At 44.1% G+C, this 12001-nt stretch overlaps 1 protein-coding gene across 1 annotated transcript in view; it reads right to left on the bottom strand.

Annotated features, from left to right (window-relative positions):
- Window positions 1-452: 452 nt before the first annotated feature.
- The window catches only part of LOC128745544 (mucin-19-like), a 59971-nt gene continuing 48422 nt past the window's right edge, over window positions 453-12001 (bottom strand). Inside the window, exons 3-6 of the mRNA XM_053842619.1 lie at window positions 3921-7568; window positions 2381-3884; window positions 811-2221; window positions 453-740 (exon numbers count right to left, since the gene is read on the bottom strand). Of these exons, the coding sequence (XP_053698594.1) occupies window positions 453-740; window positions 811-2221; window positions 2381-3884; window positions 3921-7568 (6851 nt within the window). The remainder of the gene's footprint in view (window positions 741-810; window positions 2222-2380; window positions 3885-3920; window positions 7569-12001) is intronic.

The raw sequence follows: 12001 nt of genomic DNA, 5'->3' as shown, positions 1-12001 counted from the left end.
TATTTTCACTCCTTGCGGAAGGTCGGAAAATATGTACATTTGAAAATAAATACCTACACTTTTAAATGACTGATTTTTTCCTGTTTCTAATCTGTATAAACTTGCCAGTTTTTATCTTTCCTTTGTTATGATTCGGTATGGCTTTTGAGTGGCGGTGTATTAGAGGTTGACATCTTCCTGACTAGAACTAGATAGATGTCTTGTCGTATGATTGTCTGTCTTCTCTGTACTGAAACATTGGGAAACAACGAGAACCTATTGGTCCAATGTTGGCACGAATCAGTCCTATTGACAGTCTTCCCAAAATCGGTTTGTATCTAAGATAATTCTAAAACTACAACTATTCAGCTTATCAGACTAATCACGCGTCTTGATCGTTTCATGAATTGAGTTGACTATCCATTTCTGCCTGTGCATTTGAGTATTTCCTATAGAAGTAGACGACCACCTGCTCAAAACAGGCTGCGACGGCGGTTACCAAGGTTGATCCACTCTACCGGCAGCTCGGATCGCTCTTGCATCGGAGTATTTTGACATTCCGGGATTTTGGCTACTCGTTCACACCGGCGGCTAACGTTCCAGTATACGTATCCTTTCGGGCAGCGGTACATGCTCGGGGTGAGGCGGCTGTTACGTCCCGTGCCGCTCAAACATCGAACGAAGGTTGAGCTACATTTTTGGTCCTCTAAGGCGAAGTGACCTTCTGATGGACACATCGGTTTCATAGAACGAAGCTGCATCTGTGGAATTTAAAAATAAAATAAAAAATCAGGTAAATTTTGGATATTAGTTGTATTTAATATGATGTACCATTTTATTTTGAGGCCCTATAGCACTGCGCAGGAATCGCATACTGGACGATTGGCACTGATCATCATCGTCGGCCGGCTCGTTACACTGAATTCCTTCCTCATTGTAAACAGTTGTATTTGGACAACTGAATACCACAATGCTGTAGTCTAAACTGTCCTGTTTCTGCGTACACTGGTAGAACATATTGCAGTCTTGTGGATGTCGTCGGAAGCCGGTTGGGCAGACAAAACTAGCCTGGCCTTCTTCAACCGGAGGACATTTACTTTGACAACCTTCTGGACATTTCTCCGGTTCCGTTGTGGTCGACTGTTGGCTGCTTTGCGTTGTAGTTTCTCCGCTATCTGTCTGTTCCGTTTGTGATTCGGTAGTAGAGGGTGAAGCCTGTGTCGTAGTTTCCTGTGCTTGTTCATTAGTCGTCTCTTGTGCAGCTTCAGTCGTTTGAGCGGTAGTTTCTTGGCTGGCAGTAGAGGTTGACTGAGCCGTAGTTTCTGGTTCCGCTTCGGTTGGTTGTGCGGTTGTCTCTTGTGCGGCCTGCGTCGTACTCTCGGTATTTTGCTGGGTAGTTTCTTCCGATCCGGACTGCGTCGTCGTATCTGATGGTTCTTGAGTTGTAGTAGCTTCGGTGGCGGCCGCTGTTGTAGATGAGCTTTCTGTTGTTGTTTCTTGAGCCGGTTGTGTCGTTGTTTCTTGTTCTGGTTGGCTGGTTGTATCTTGATCGGAAGTAGAGGTAGTTGATTCTTGTGCCGCTGTAGTTTCTTGGGCAGACTGTGTTGTAGTCTCTTGAGCCGCCGAAGTTGTTGTTTCCGGAGCACTTGATGTGGTAGTTTCCTGAGCACTTGATGTTGTGGTTTCTTGAGCACTCGATGTTGTTGTTTCCTGACTAGTTGTTGAACTAGTTGTTTCCATACCGGAGTCCTCCGTGGTTGGATTACTGGTTGAGCTTTGTTCTCCTGAAACATAGGAAGTGGTAGATTCAACACTAGCTTCGGTGCTGCTAGTAGTCATCGGTTCGGTGGATGAAGATTGCTCTGCTGTTGTTGACTTGCCGGAGCAGTCTCTCGGAGGTGAGACACTGTCCTCGTGGTTGCACGTATTTACACTGGGATCCCAGATTGTACCTTCTGGGCAGTCAAAATGGAATACGGAGAAGTTTTCGCCCATGCCGTCCCAATCGACGCATCGATAGAACTTTGTACAATCGTCGGGATTCGGAAAATAGCCTGCCTCGGTACAGTTAACCGGGGTTGATGATGATGTTGATGATTGCGTGCTCATGGATGTGGATGAAGACGACATGCTGGAGGTCGATGAACTAGGCATGCTTGTGGTTGAAGCGGTTGTTGATGGAGAGGCTTCCGTGCTAGATGAAGTGGTGGTCATGCGTGGGGTCGTGCTCGAGGTGCTAGTGGTTGTACTTGAGGTTGTGCTAGTCGTACTGGAGGTGGTAGTGGTCATGCTTTGGGTTGCAGTAGACATGCTTTGGGTTGTAGATGGCGTGGTAGTGGTGGAAGAAGTCATGCTTGAGGAAGAGGATGACATGCTTGTGGAGGAAGACTGGGTAGAGGATGATGTGGGGGAAGAGGTGGTAGTGGTACTAGCTTCTGATGATGATGATGATGTAGTAGAAGAGCTAGTGGATGATTGATTATTGTTACCTGACTGTCCGCCACACATTTCAACTACGTTTTCGTGGTTACAGGTCTGCAATTGTTGATCCCAAGCGGTTCCATCTCCGCAAGTGAAGTCGTATTTTGTGTAACCGCCCTTACCGTTGTCTACACAACGATAGAACTTTTTACAATCGTCTGGATCAGCCATGAAACCCTCCGATGTACACTCTCCACGCGAAGGTTGGCTGGAGGTAGTTTCTTGGCTGGTCGTAGTAGTTTCTTGCTTTTCTTCGGATGGTGTCGTATCTGATGTTTGTGATTCAGAGGCAGTAGTAGTATCTTGCGGAGAGGTTGTTGTTGTCATGCTATCAGTTGGTTGTTGAGTGGATTGACTTTCGGATGTTGTTGTTTGCTGCGCTGAAGTCGTTGTAGTTTCTGAGCTGGAAGAAGCTGTTGTAGTCTCTTCAGTGGCGTTCGTTGAGGAAGGCTGAGTTGTTTCAGGCTGCGATTGGGTAGTTGTCTCAGAAGAAGCAGCAGTTGTTTCTTGGTTTGTGGGTTGAGTAGCTTGGGGTTCGGTAGTAGTTTCCTGAGATGATTTTGTAGTTGTCTCCTGAGAACTTGGCTCTTGCGTTGTTCCTTCGGATTGCTCTGTACTACTGACAGTGGTAGATTCCTGAGCAGAGCTCGTAGTTTTTTCCGTTTTATCTTGTGTTGTGGACTCTGATGCAGCCGTGGTGGTCATTTGGTTCTCGGAATCCGGGGGAGACTGTGTACTTTGTGATTCTGGTTCCGGTGCAGGTTCAGGTGGACGATCAGCTCCACAGTTTTCGACTTCATATTCGTGATTACAGGCTTGAATTTTCTGATCCCAAGCAGTTCCTTCGCCACATGTAAATTCATGTTTGACATACCCTCCTTTGCCATTGTCAACGCAGCGGAAGAACTTTCGACAGTCATCTGTATGGGGCATGAATCCTTCTGATTCGCATCCTTCGGGTGAAAGAGTACTTGCTGATTGAGCTTCTGTGGTTTGTTCAGCAGCTGCTGTGGTCGAACTTTCACCAGCGGGTCGTTCAGTCTGGTTGGGTTGAGCTGTAGTTGATTGCTCTTGATTGGATGGTGTGGTAGTTTCTTGGACCATCGAAGCGGTACTCTGTTGTCCTTGAGTAGTTGACTCCTGTCCAGGAGGTGCTGTGGTTTCTTCCTTTGGCGACTCAGTACTTTCAGCACCTGCTTCGGAAGCAGAAGTTGTTTCCTGCCCTGCAGTTGTCGTACTTTCTGTTGGTTTACTGCTTGATGTAGCTCCTTGTGTTGTCGTTTTTGGCGATTCAGTGGTACTACCTACACTGCTACTGGATGAAGTAGATTCGGATGGCATTGGTTCAGTGGAGCTGGATTGTTCTGGTGGCAAGTAAGTATTTCCGGGCCCCTGAGGGCTACCTTCAGGTCGACCATCGCCGCCTGATGGACTCTGTCCGCCTGACGGACTCTGTCCGCCCGTACCGCATTTCGAGTTTTGTACGGATTCTGGGTGATTACAAGCCATAATATCATTGTCCCATACCGTACCAGCGCCGCAATTGAACTCATACCTCGTGTAACCACCGTTTCCATTATCAACACAACGATAGAATTTCCGACAATTGGATTCATGCTCCATAAAACCTTCTCGCTCGCAAATTCCATTACTTCCCGCTGGTACTGCTGGTGAGCTGGTGGTAGTCGTTTGTTGACATGGCGGTAGGGTTGATGTGGAATTGCTTTCCTGTTGAGAACCTGACGGCGAAGTTTCCGTAGATCCTCCACTTGGCGCTTGCGAACCTTCTGGTCCACTTTCTCCATTACCTCCTGGACCTCCAGGACCGCCAGAGCCACCTGGACCATTAGGACCGTCGGGGGCCCCTGGGCCGTTAGGACCATCTGGACCATCAGGGCCACCAGGACCATCAGGGCCACCTGGACCATCTGGACCGCCTGGGCCATCTGGGCCATTTGGACCACTTGGTCCTTGTCCGCCTCCATTCGGTCCATTCGGGCCTTGATTATTATTGTTTGAACCATTGGGTCCTTGATTATTGTTACTTGGACCACTGGGGCCTTGGTTATTGTTACTGGGACCTTGATTGTTGTTATTTGGACCACTTGGGCCATCAGGGCCACCTGGGCCATTAGGGCCATTTGGACCTTCGGGACCATTTGGACCACTTGGGCCACCTGGACCATCTGGGCCATTTGGACCACCTGGTCCGTTTGGACCACTTGAGCCATCTGGACCATCTGGACCACTTGGTCCTTGTCCACCTCCATTCGGTCCATTCGGTCCTTGGTTATTGTTATTTGGGCCGCTGGGTCCTTGATTATTGTTGTTGGGGCCACTTGGGCCTTGGTTATTGTTGTTGGGACCTTGATTGTTGTTGTTTGGACCACTTGGACCTTGGTTATTGTTGCTGGGACCTTGATTATTGTTGTTTGGACCAGTGGGGCCTTGATTGTTGTTGCTGTTGCTTGCAGGAGAACCATTGCCACTTGATCCTTGCGGCATACCCTGCCGACAGGTGGGATTTTCGACTGCCCAAGCATGATTACAGTTGGAAATGCTATCGTCCCACACCGTATTGTCACTACACATGAAATCATATTTGGTGAATCCACCCTGGCCGTTCGATACACAGCGATAGAATTTCTGACAGTCATTAGGATCTCCCATGAAGCCATCATCAGTGCAAGCGGGTGAATTGCTGCCTCCAGGGCTCGCGGTGGTCGAGCTGGGCTTGGCGGTGGTTGTCGTAGTTGCTGTCGACGTGGTTGCCGGCGTAGTCGTAGAAGTGGAACTAGCTGCCGCGGTAGAGGATGTACTCTGCACTTCGTTGGCTCCCGGATCGGTGTTGTCTTCCGTGGATTGTGATTGTGGTGCGGCAGTGGTTGATGTGGATTCTGCGGACGCTGTGCTAGAAGTGGAAGTCGATTCACTCGGCGACGATGTTGCAGCCGTTTCGGTTCCGGATGGCGCGGCAGCCGTGGAAGATGCAGCAGGTGCCTGAGTGGTAGAAGATTCGGTTGTTGTTTCTCCCGGTGTTGAAGGTCCTTGTTGTCCAGCCTGGCTGTTGGAGGATCCATTTTGACCTTGCTGGTTGGATTGACCTTGGTTGTTTTGATTATTATTGTTAGCTTGATTGTTCTCATTGTTGGTACTTCCTTGATTGTTTTGGTTATTTTGATTGTTATTATTGCCCTGATTATTTTGATTGTTCTGATTATTTTGATTATTCTGATTGTTTTGATTATTCTGGTTGTTCTGATTATTTTGATTATTCTGATTACTTTGACCATTTTGATTATTCTGATTGTTCTGATTGCTTTGATTACTTTGATTGTTCTGATTGCTTTGATTACTTTGATTATTCTGATTGTTCTGATTGTTCTGGTTGTTCTGATTACTCTGATTGTTTTGGTTATTCTGATTATTCTGACTGCTCTGACTGTTTTGGTTATTCTGATTATTTTGATTATTGCTGCTCTCATTATTGTTGTTGTTGTTGTTGTTCGACTGGTTGTTGTTATTCGACTGATTGCTGCCGTTGGATCCCTGGTTACTGTTCTGGCTGTTGCTGTTGGATCCTTGGTTTTGGTTGTTTTGGGTTGATTCCTGGCTGCTGCTGCTGCTACTCTGGCCCTGGTTCTGATTGTTCCATTGGTTATTGTTGGACGATCCGTTCTGGTTATTGGTTGACTGATTGTTGCTGCTTGACGATCCCTGGCTGCTTCCGCTTTGATTATTATTGTTCGACTGGTTGTTATTATTCGATTGCTGACTGCTGGAGCCTTGGTTGTTATTGTTCGACTGATTATTACTGGATGACGAAGAACCTTGATTGTTATTATTAGACTGATTGTTGCTGGATGACGAAGAAGAACCTTGATTGTTGCCATTAGACTGATTGTTGTTGGATGACGAAGAAGAGCCTTGGTTGTTGCTGTTCGACTGATTATTGTTGGATGATGAAGAGGAACCCTGGTTGTTACTGTTCGATTGGTTGTTGCTAGACGAAGAGGAGCTTGAACTGCTGCTACTGGAACTACTACTACTACTACTACTACTGCTTGAGCTACTGGAACTGCTTGAGGAAGATTGAGAAGAGCCACCGTTTCCGTCGCTAGTTGTTGTGGTCTGATTCTGGTAGTTACTCATTGAATTGTTGCTGTTCGATTGCGAAGAAGTGGTATTTGTCGTTACGCCGTTTTCTGTCATCGATCCACTGCTTTGAGACGAATTTTGTTCTGCTGAAGCGTTTGTTTGACTGAAAGATTCCATATTCACCACGTAGTCATTCTCCGCTCTCTTGGTGCAGCGTTCTACAGCATAATCATGATTACAGGCATCAATCCGATCATCCCACACGGTGCCGTCACCACAACGGAAGGAATACGTTACGAAGCCACCGTTCCCGTTTGATACGCACCGATAGAACATCTGACAGTCGATAGGATCACCAACGAAACCCTCCTCGGTACAAGGTGATGAGCTGTTGTCATCTCCAGGAGACGTTTGCCCGTCACTGGTTCCTGCTGGCTTTTCATAATGATATCCTCCGTTGTCGTCGCTGTTATCGTCACCATTGGAGTTTAGATCATTTTCGTTATCAGACGGTTCTGGTGGTTGCAAGTCTTCATTTCCAGACGAGCTTTGTCCATCGTCGGTTTCAGCTGGTTTTTCATAATGGTATCCTCCATTGTCAGCACCATTACCATCACCGTTGGAGTTCACGTTATTTTCGTTGTCAGCTGGCTCTGATGGAGGTGGTGGTGGTGGTTGCAAATCTTCACCTTGCTCCTGTTCTGCTTCGGGACCAACTGATTGCTGAGACTCTGACGGTGAACCTTCCTGCGGGGCTTGCGATTCCTCTGGTGCACTGGACTCCGCGTTGCTGTCAGTTCCGTCAACTTCGTTGTTTCCGCCTCCGCATTCCGGACGCTCGGAATTGCTAGGATGGACGCAGGTATTTTCGATCTCGGAGAAAACTGTTCCCGGTCCACAGCGGAACATGTATGATGTAAGCCGGTCACCTTCCTGTACGCATCGGTGGAAGGCGTTGCAGTCATCCGGGTCAGCGAAAAATCCCTCCTCTTGGCACTCGTATCGAGCGGCTGTGAAGTAGCAAGAAAGTGAGAATAATCGATTATTGCTTGTGTTAACTGCACACATATTTACTGTGTGGTTGGGGATGGGGAAGTTGTCTAATATCACCATACTGTTTAAGGTTTTCACTGAAGCAATTTGGGCATCAGCTTCGAGATAAAATTAAATAATGTGAGATACGCTTCAGAGAGTAAATTAAAATAATTTACCTTCGCTTGAACCAGGTGTGAACTGTGGATCTCGTTTGTTTTCAAGCGTAGCTTAAGAGAAGCCATAGTCGTATGCTCTCATCAGAAATGAGAACGACCGTCTCGTGCACTAGCAAGGACATCGTACACCGTACAGGGCTGATGTAATCTGGTCGGGTGTTTTCAGTGTGCTTTATATAATACGGTCAGCTCCTGTTAGATGGCAATTGTTTCGCATGCAATGAGTTTCTGGTTCGCCCCAAAACACCCATTAAGAAAAAAAGAAAAACAACTAGGAACCGATATTGGCATGGGCAGCAAAGACAATCGGGGTCGCTCTCAGCCCGTTTGTTTGGAATGGTTCGCCACAGGAAAGCTAAAGTGCAATGGCTGTGCAACGAACGATAAGATTTAATTAGATTTTTTTCTCCGTCTTGTTTTTTTTTGACTTCACCTATGCCACTTTGTGCTGTGCAGGTAGTTTCGAAAGTGTTTCGTAAATAACGGCTGTGGGAAATAGGAAAAGTTACATTTGAAGGCTATCACGGAGCTGGCTCGACTGTTTTACACCTGCTTCCGTCGCACACAAGTTCAGCGTATATGCGTTCAAATGGGGCAACCTTAGATCCTTTGAAGTGGGTGTGCTTTGTTCCTCAATAGCAGCGGGTACTAGGTAACGAGTGTGGACTTTAGAAACTATTGCTTGGTTGTGCGGTTGAGTATCGAGTCCTGTAGTACTTCCAGCTATATTGACGATTGTTTATTTGTTTTTTGATATTTGTTGACGACGGAATGAGTAATACATTTTGTTCTACTTTGATCCAAAGTTTATACCGACCTGCTTTTCTGTCAAAAAATAGGTGTGATGATGTATATTTTATCGTTAATGTAAAAGCTTTTAAAGGTCATAAGAATATTTGTAATAAACATAAAAATAAAACGGTTCGACATACAGTAATAGCACAGACAAATAGACGAGACTCTTGTTTTTTCCAATGTCCATTCAAAAATCACTCATTTTTCAAAAAAGTGTTATTTCGAATATTGAGTAGAAGTGTTATTTCGTATATTGAGTTTAAAACCGTTCAAATGTAAAAACCCTACAATATAAAACCCTACAAATATAAGTTACTCCGAAACTTTCATAACGGAGGGTGTTAGTGTGGAAGCAAAATGTGTAGTACGACGTTTTTTAAAAAGGATTTTCTTCTCTGTGTCATGGCGGGTCATCGTATGGTAATAGTATTGGTATCGTATATTGCGTTCGTAACTTTCTTGCCAAGAATATTTTGTTTTGTTGACCTCAAAACTGCTTCCGGAATTAGTGACTCCGAATCGCGACGATAAACAAGACAAGACGGCCGAAATATGACCTCGGAGACCGCATACAATATTGCAGACCTAGTTCGATTGCGTGGTTATGGATGACGAAATCTGCATCGAGGCCAACTTCAAACAGCTTCCTGTCGAAGTTTGTTTAGGAAATTCGTCGGACCAGAATTTGTGACACACTTTGCCGATGCATTTGCGAGCTCACAAATATCTTGTCTAACCGTTCCATCAATGAGAAGCACTTTTCAACCATGGGCAAAACTGTGGCGAATTATCGTAGAGTATCTATTCTTAGCTACCTGCTGTATGTTTTCGAAAGTATGGTGCACGACAAACTTTGGCAATCTGTCAACACCACAGTTTCTACAGACTTACACGGCTTCTTGACTTCTAACTCTTGGCCACTACGAATTTCTTAAGTTATGTATAGATAAAATGGAAGAACGACAACAAATCGATACCACGCCTATTGATTTAGGTAAGATTTTCGACAAGGTTCCACACTTTCTAGCGGTGGAGAAGTACAGAAGAATAGGGTTAGTAGAATGGCGAATCATCCTGTCTCATGGAATGTAGCTCTTCACTGAAAGTTGGCGGGGCTTGCTCTATTCCATTCCAGAATCAGTACAGTGTTCCGCAAGGCAGTGTTTTGGTGCCGTTGCTGTTCGTTCTATTAATCAACGACCTGTGTGGGAAATTGTAATCTCCGCAATTATTATATGCATACGACCTTAACTTTTGCTATCTGGTCACGTCGCGTCGTTGACAGATTGTTGTGTGCTTCAAATGAACATCAACACAATGATAGAATGGTGCAGTATGAATGGAATGGAGCACAACGCTAACACATGTTGCGTAATCTTATTCACCCGGGCACTTGCGTAAGCTTTTGTAAGGTCTTTGATTACTCAATAGAAACAACGAGCTTTCAACCACTGACGAACTGACATGACACATAGAAAAAATTCTTTAAAAACCATCGTCCTACACATTTCACGAGCAGGAGCGAATAGCAAAATAATATCAAAATGTGTTATTGGAAATCGAACAACTCATATCAAAATTTGGTCTTGTTTTGGCTGACATAGTCGGTAAAATAACAAAAAATAATATCAAAATTTTACTCCTTTAAGGCTAAAAGAATAACTACTTGTGTTATTTGAATAATAAAAGCAATATCATGACTGTATTCAGAGTTTAGAATAACCTATTTTAGTATTATTAAGGTATTGAATAACAAATGCAGTAGTATATGAGATATTAAAAAATCCTTTTATAAAATATTTATTATCTAAAATTTCTTTAATCAATAAAATCAATTGTATGAAATATATCGAATGTCATTTTAAGGCCAAAATAAGATATGATAACAAAATCAGTTACTATACTCATCTTACAACCTCTGTTTTAAATATCTACTCAATAGCAAAATGTGTTATCAATGTATCTCCATATCTATTCAATAACAAAATATACCATTATAAGACAGTTTGATATTGTTTTTGTATTATTTTGCTCTTCGCTCCTGCTCGGGTTGGCTTGCACACTAGCACCCTCTGTTATGCATGTTGCGGAGTAGCTTGCATTTGCAGAGTTTTATGCTGTAGGGTTTTTAAATTTGTATCCAGCTTTTTACGCACTATAATGATGGCCGCTATAAATTGTGTTCGCAATATGCGAACAATCTTTTTGACAACTCTGCATACAGCAAATCTGGCACTCTTCTCTTGCAACACTACCGTGCTCTTTCTTTCGTTGATGTCAAAGAAGGAAAGCAAAACTGTGCGAAATGTAAACAAAACTATTGCCTTCCTTCTTTTGCGTAAACAAAAGAAAGAGCAACACTGCCGTACAGGAGAAGAGTGCCCAGTTTTGATGTATGCAGAGTTGTCAAAAAGATTGATCACATATTACGAACACAATTTATAGCGTCCGCCATTATAGCGCGTAAAAAGCTGGATGGTTTTATACTGAAAAGTCGAAGCAACACTTGCGCGCCGCGGTGTGGCCATATTGCGAAACATGCTTTTTTGAAAAATGGGAGGTTTTTAATTAGACGATGGAATTAACGCGAGTGTCTCGTCTGTTTGTCTGTGTTTAAACGTAAGCCTACAGTGAAGAATTTTTGATGTTTCTCATGGATAGTAAATTTAGATTTGTGGAACACATCTCTGCAGTTACAAAAAAGTATTTCTAAAATAAAAATTAGTAGATTGGCATTATGTCTGTGCGATATTTTTGACGTAGGACTACGTCTTAGCGCAGAGTATCATTCCATAATTCAAATTCCAGTTACCGTCACGAAAATATGAAAGATTATGAACGCTAATACCTCTGCCAATTATGAATGGATTTTCATGGTTAATGGACTCATAACAGGTGCAGCAATTCTGTGGTTTCTATTTAATTTTTTTCAATCACGAATGAGTGGAAATGACCGAAAAGTTTCAAGATCAAATATTTCAATACATTTTCTTTGTGATCGCCTCGTGGTTCACAACAAAAACACTTCATCAAAAGGACGGGCAACTCTGCCAAAAGTCGACGGACAGTAACAGCAATGCTAGCTACCGAGTTAAAGTTGAACTAACACGTAATAGTGAGAGTATATTAGAATATGGGTATGCACAAACACGTATGCAGTGCATTGCCACGCTCGCATACAGCTTTTCCCACCCATAAATGTACACGCAGCTTTAACTTTTGTCGGAAGAGGTGCACTGTTACTTATGTTATATGTCATTTGATGGACGCGAGGAAGAGATGCCAGTCTTCATGATGGAATGTTTTTGTTCACAGTCAGGGACGCCAGTTTAACATACCATCTGTACATCTGTTTACTGTGACTTCGAATACTATGGGCGCTATTCTGAAGTCACGTCGAGCAACTCGGTTCGACTCAGTCACTGTCGAGTGTCGAG

Source organism: Sabethes cyaneus, chromosome 1 (assembly GCF_943734655.1).
Source record: "Sabethes cyaneus chromosome 1, idSabCyanKW18_F2, whole genome shotgun sequence".
Classification (NCBI taxonomy): Eukaryota; Metazoa; Arthropoda; class Insecta; order Diptera; family Culicidae; genus Sabethes; species Sabethes cyaneus.
This window is presented reverse-complemented; position numbering and strand designations above follow the sequence as displayed.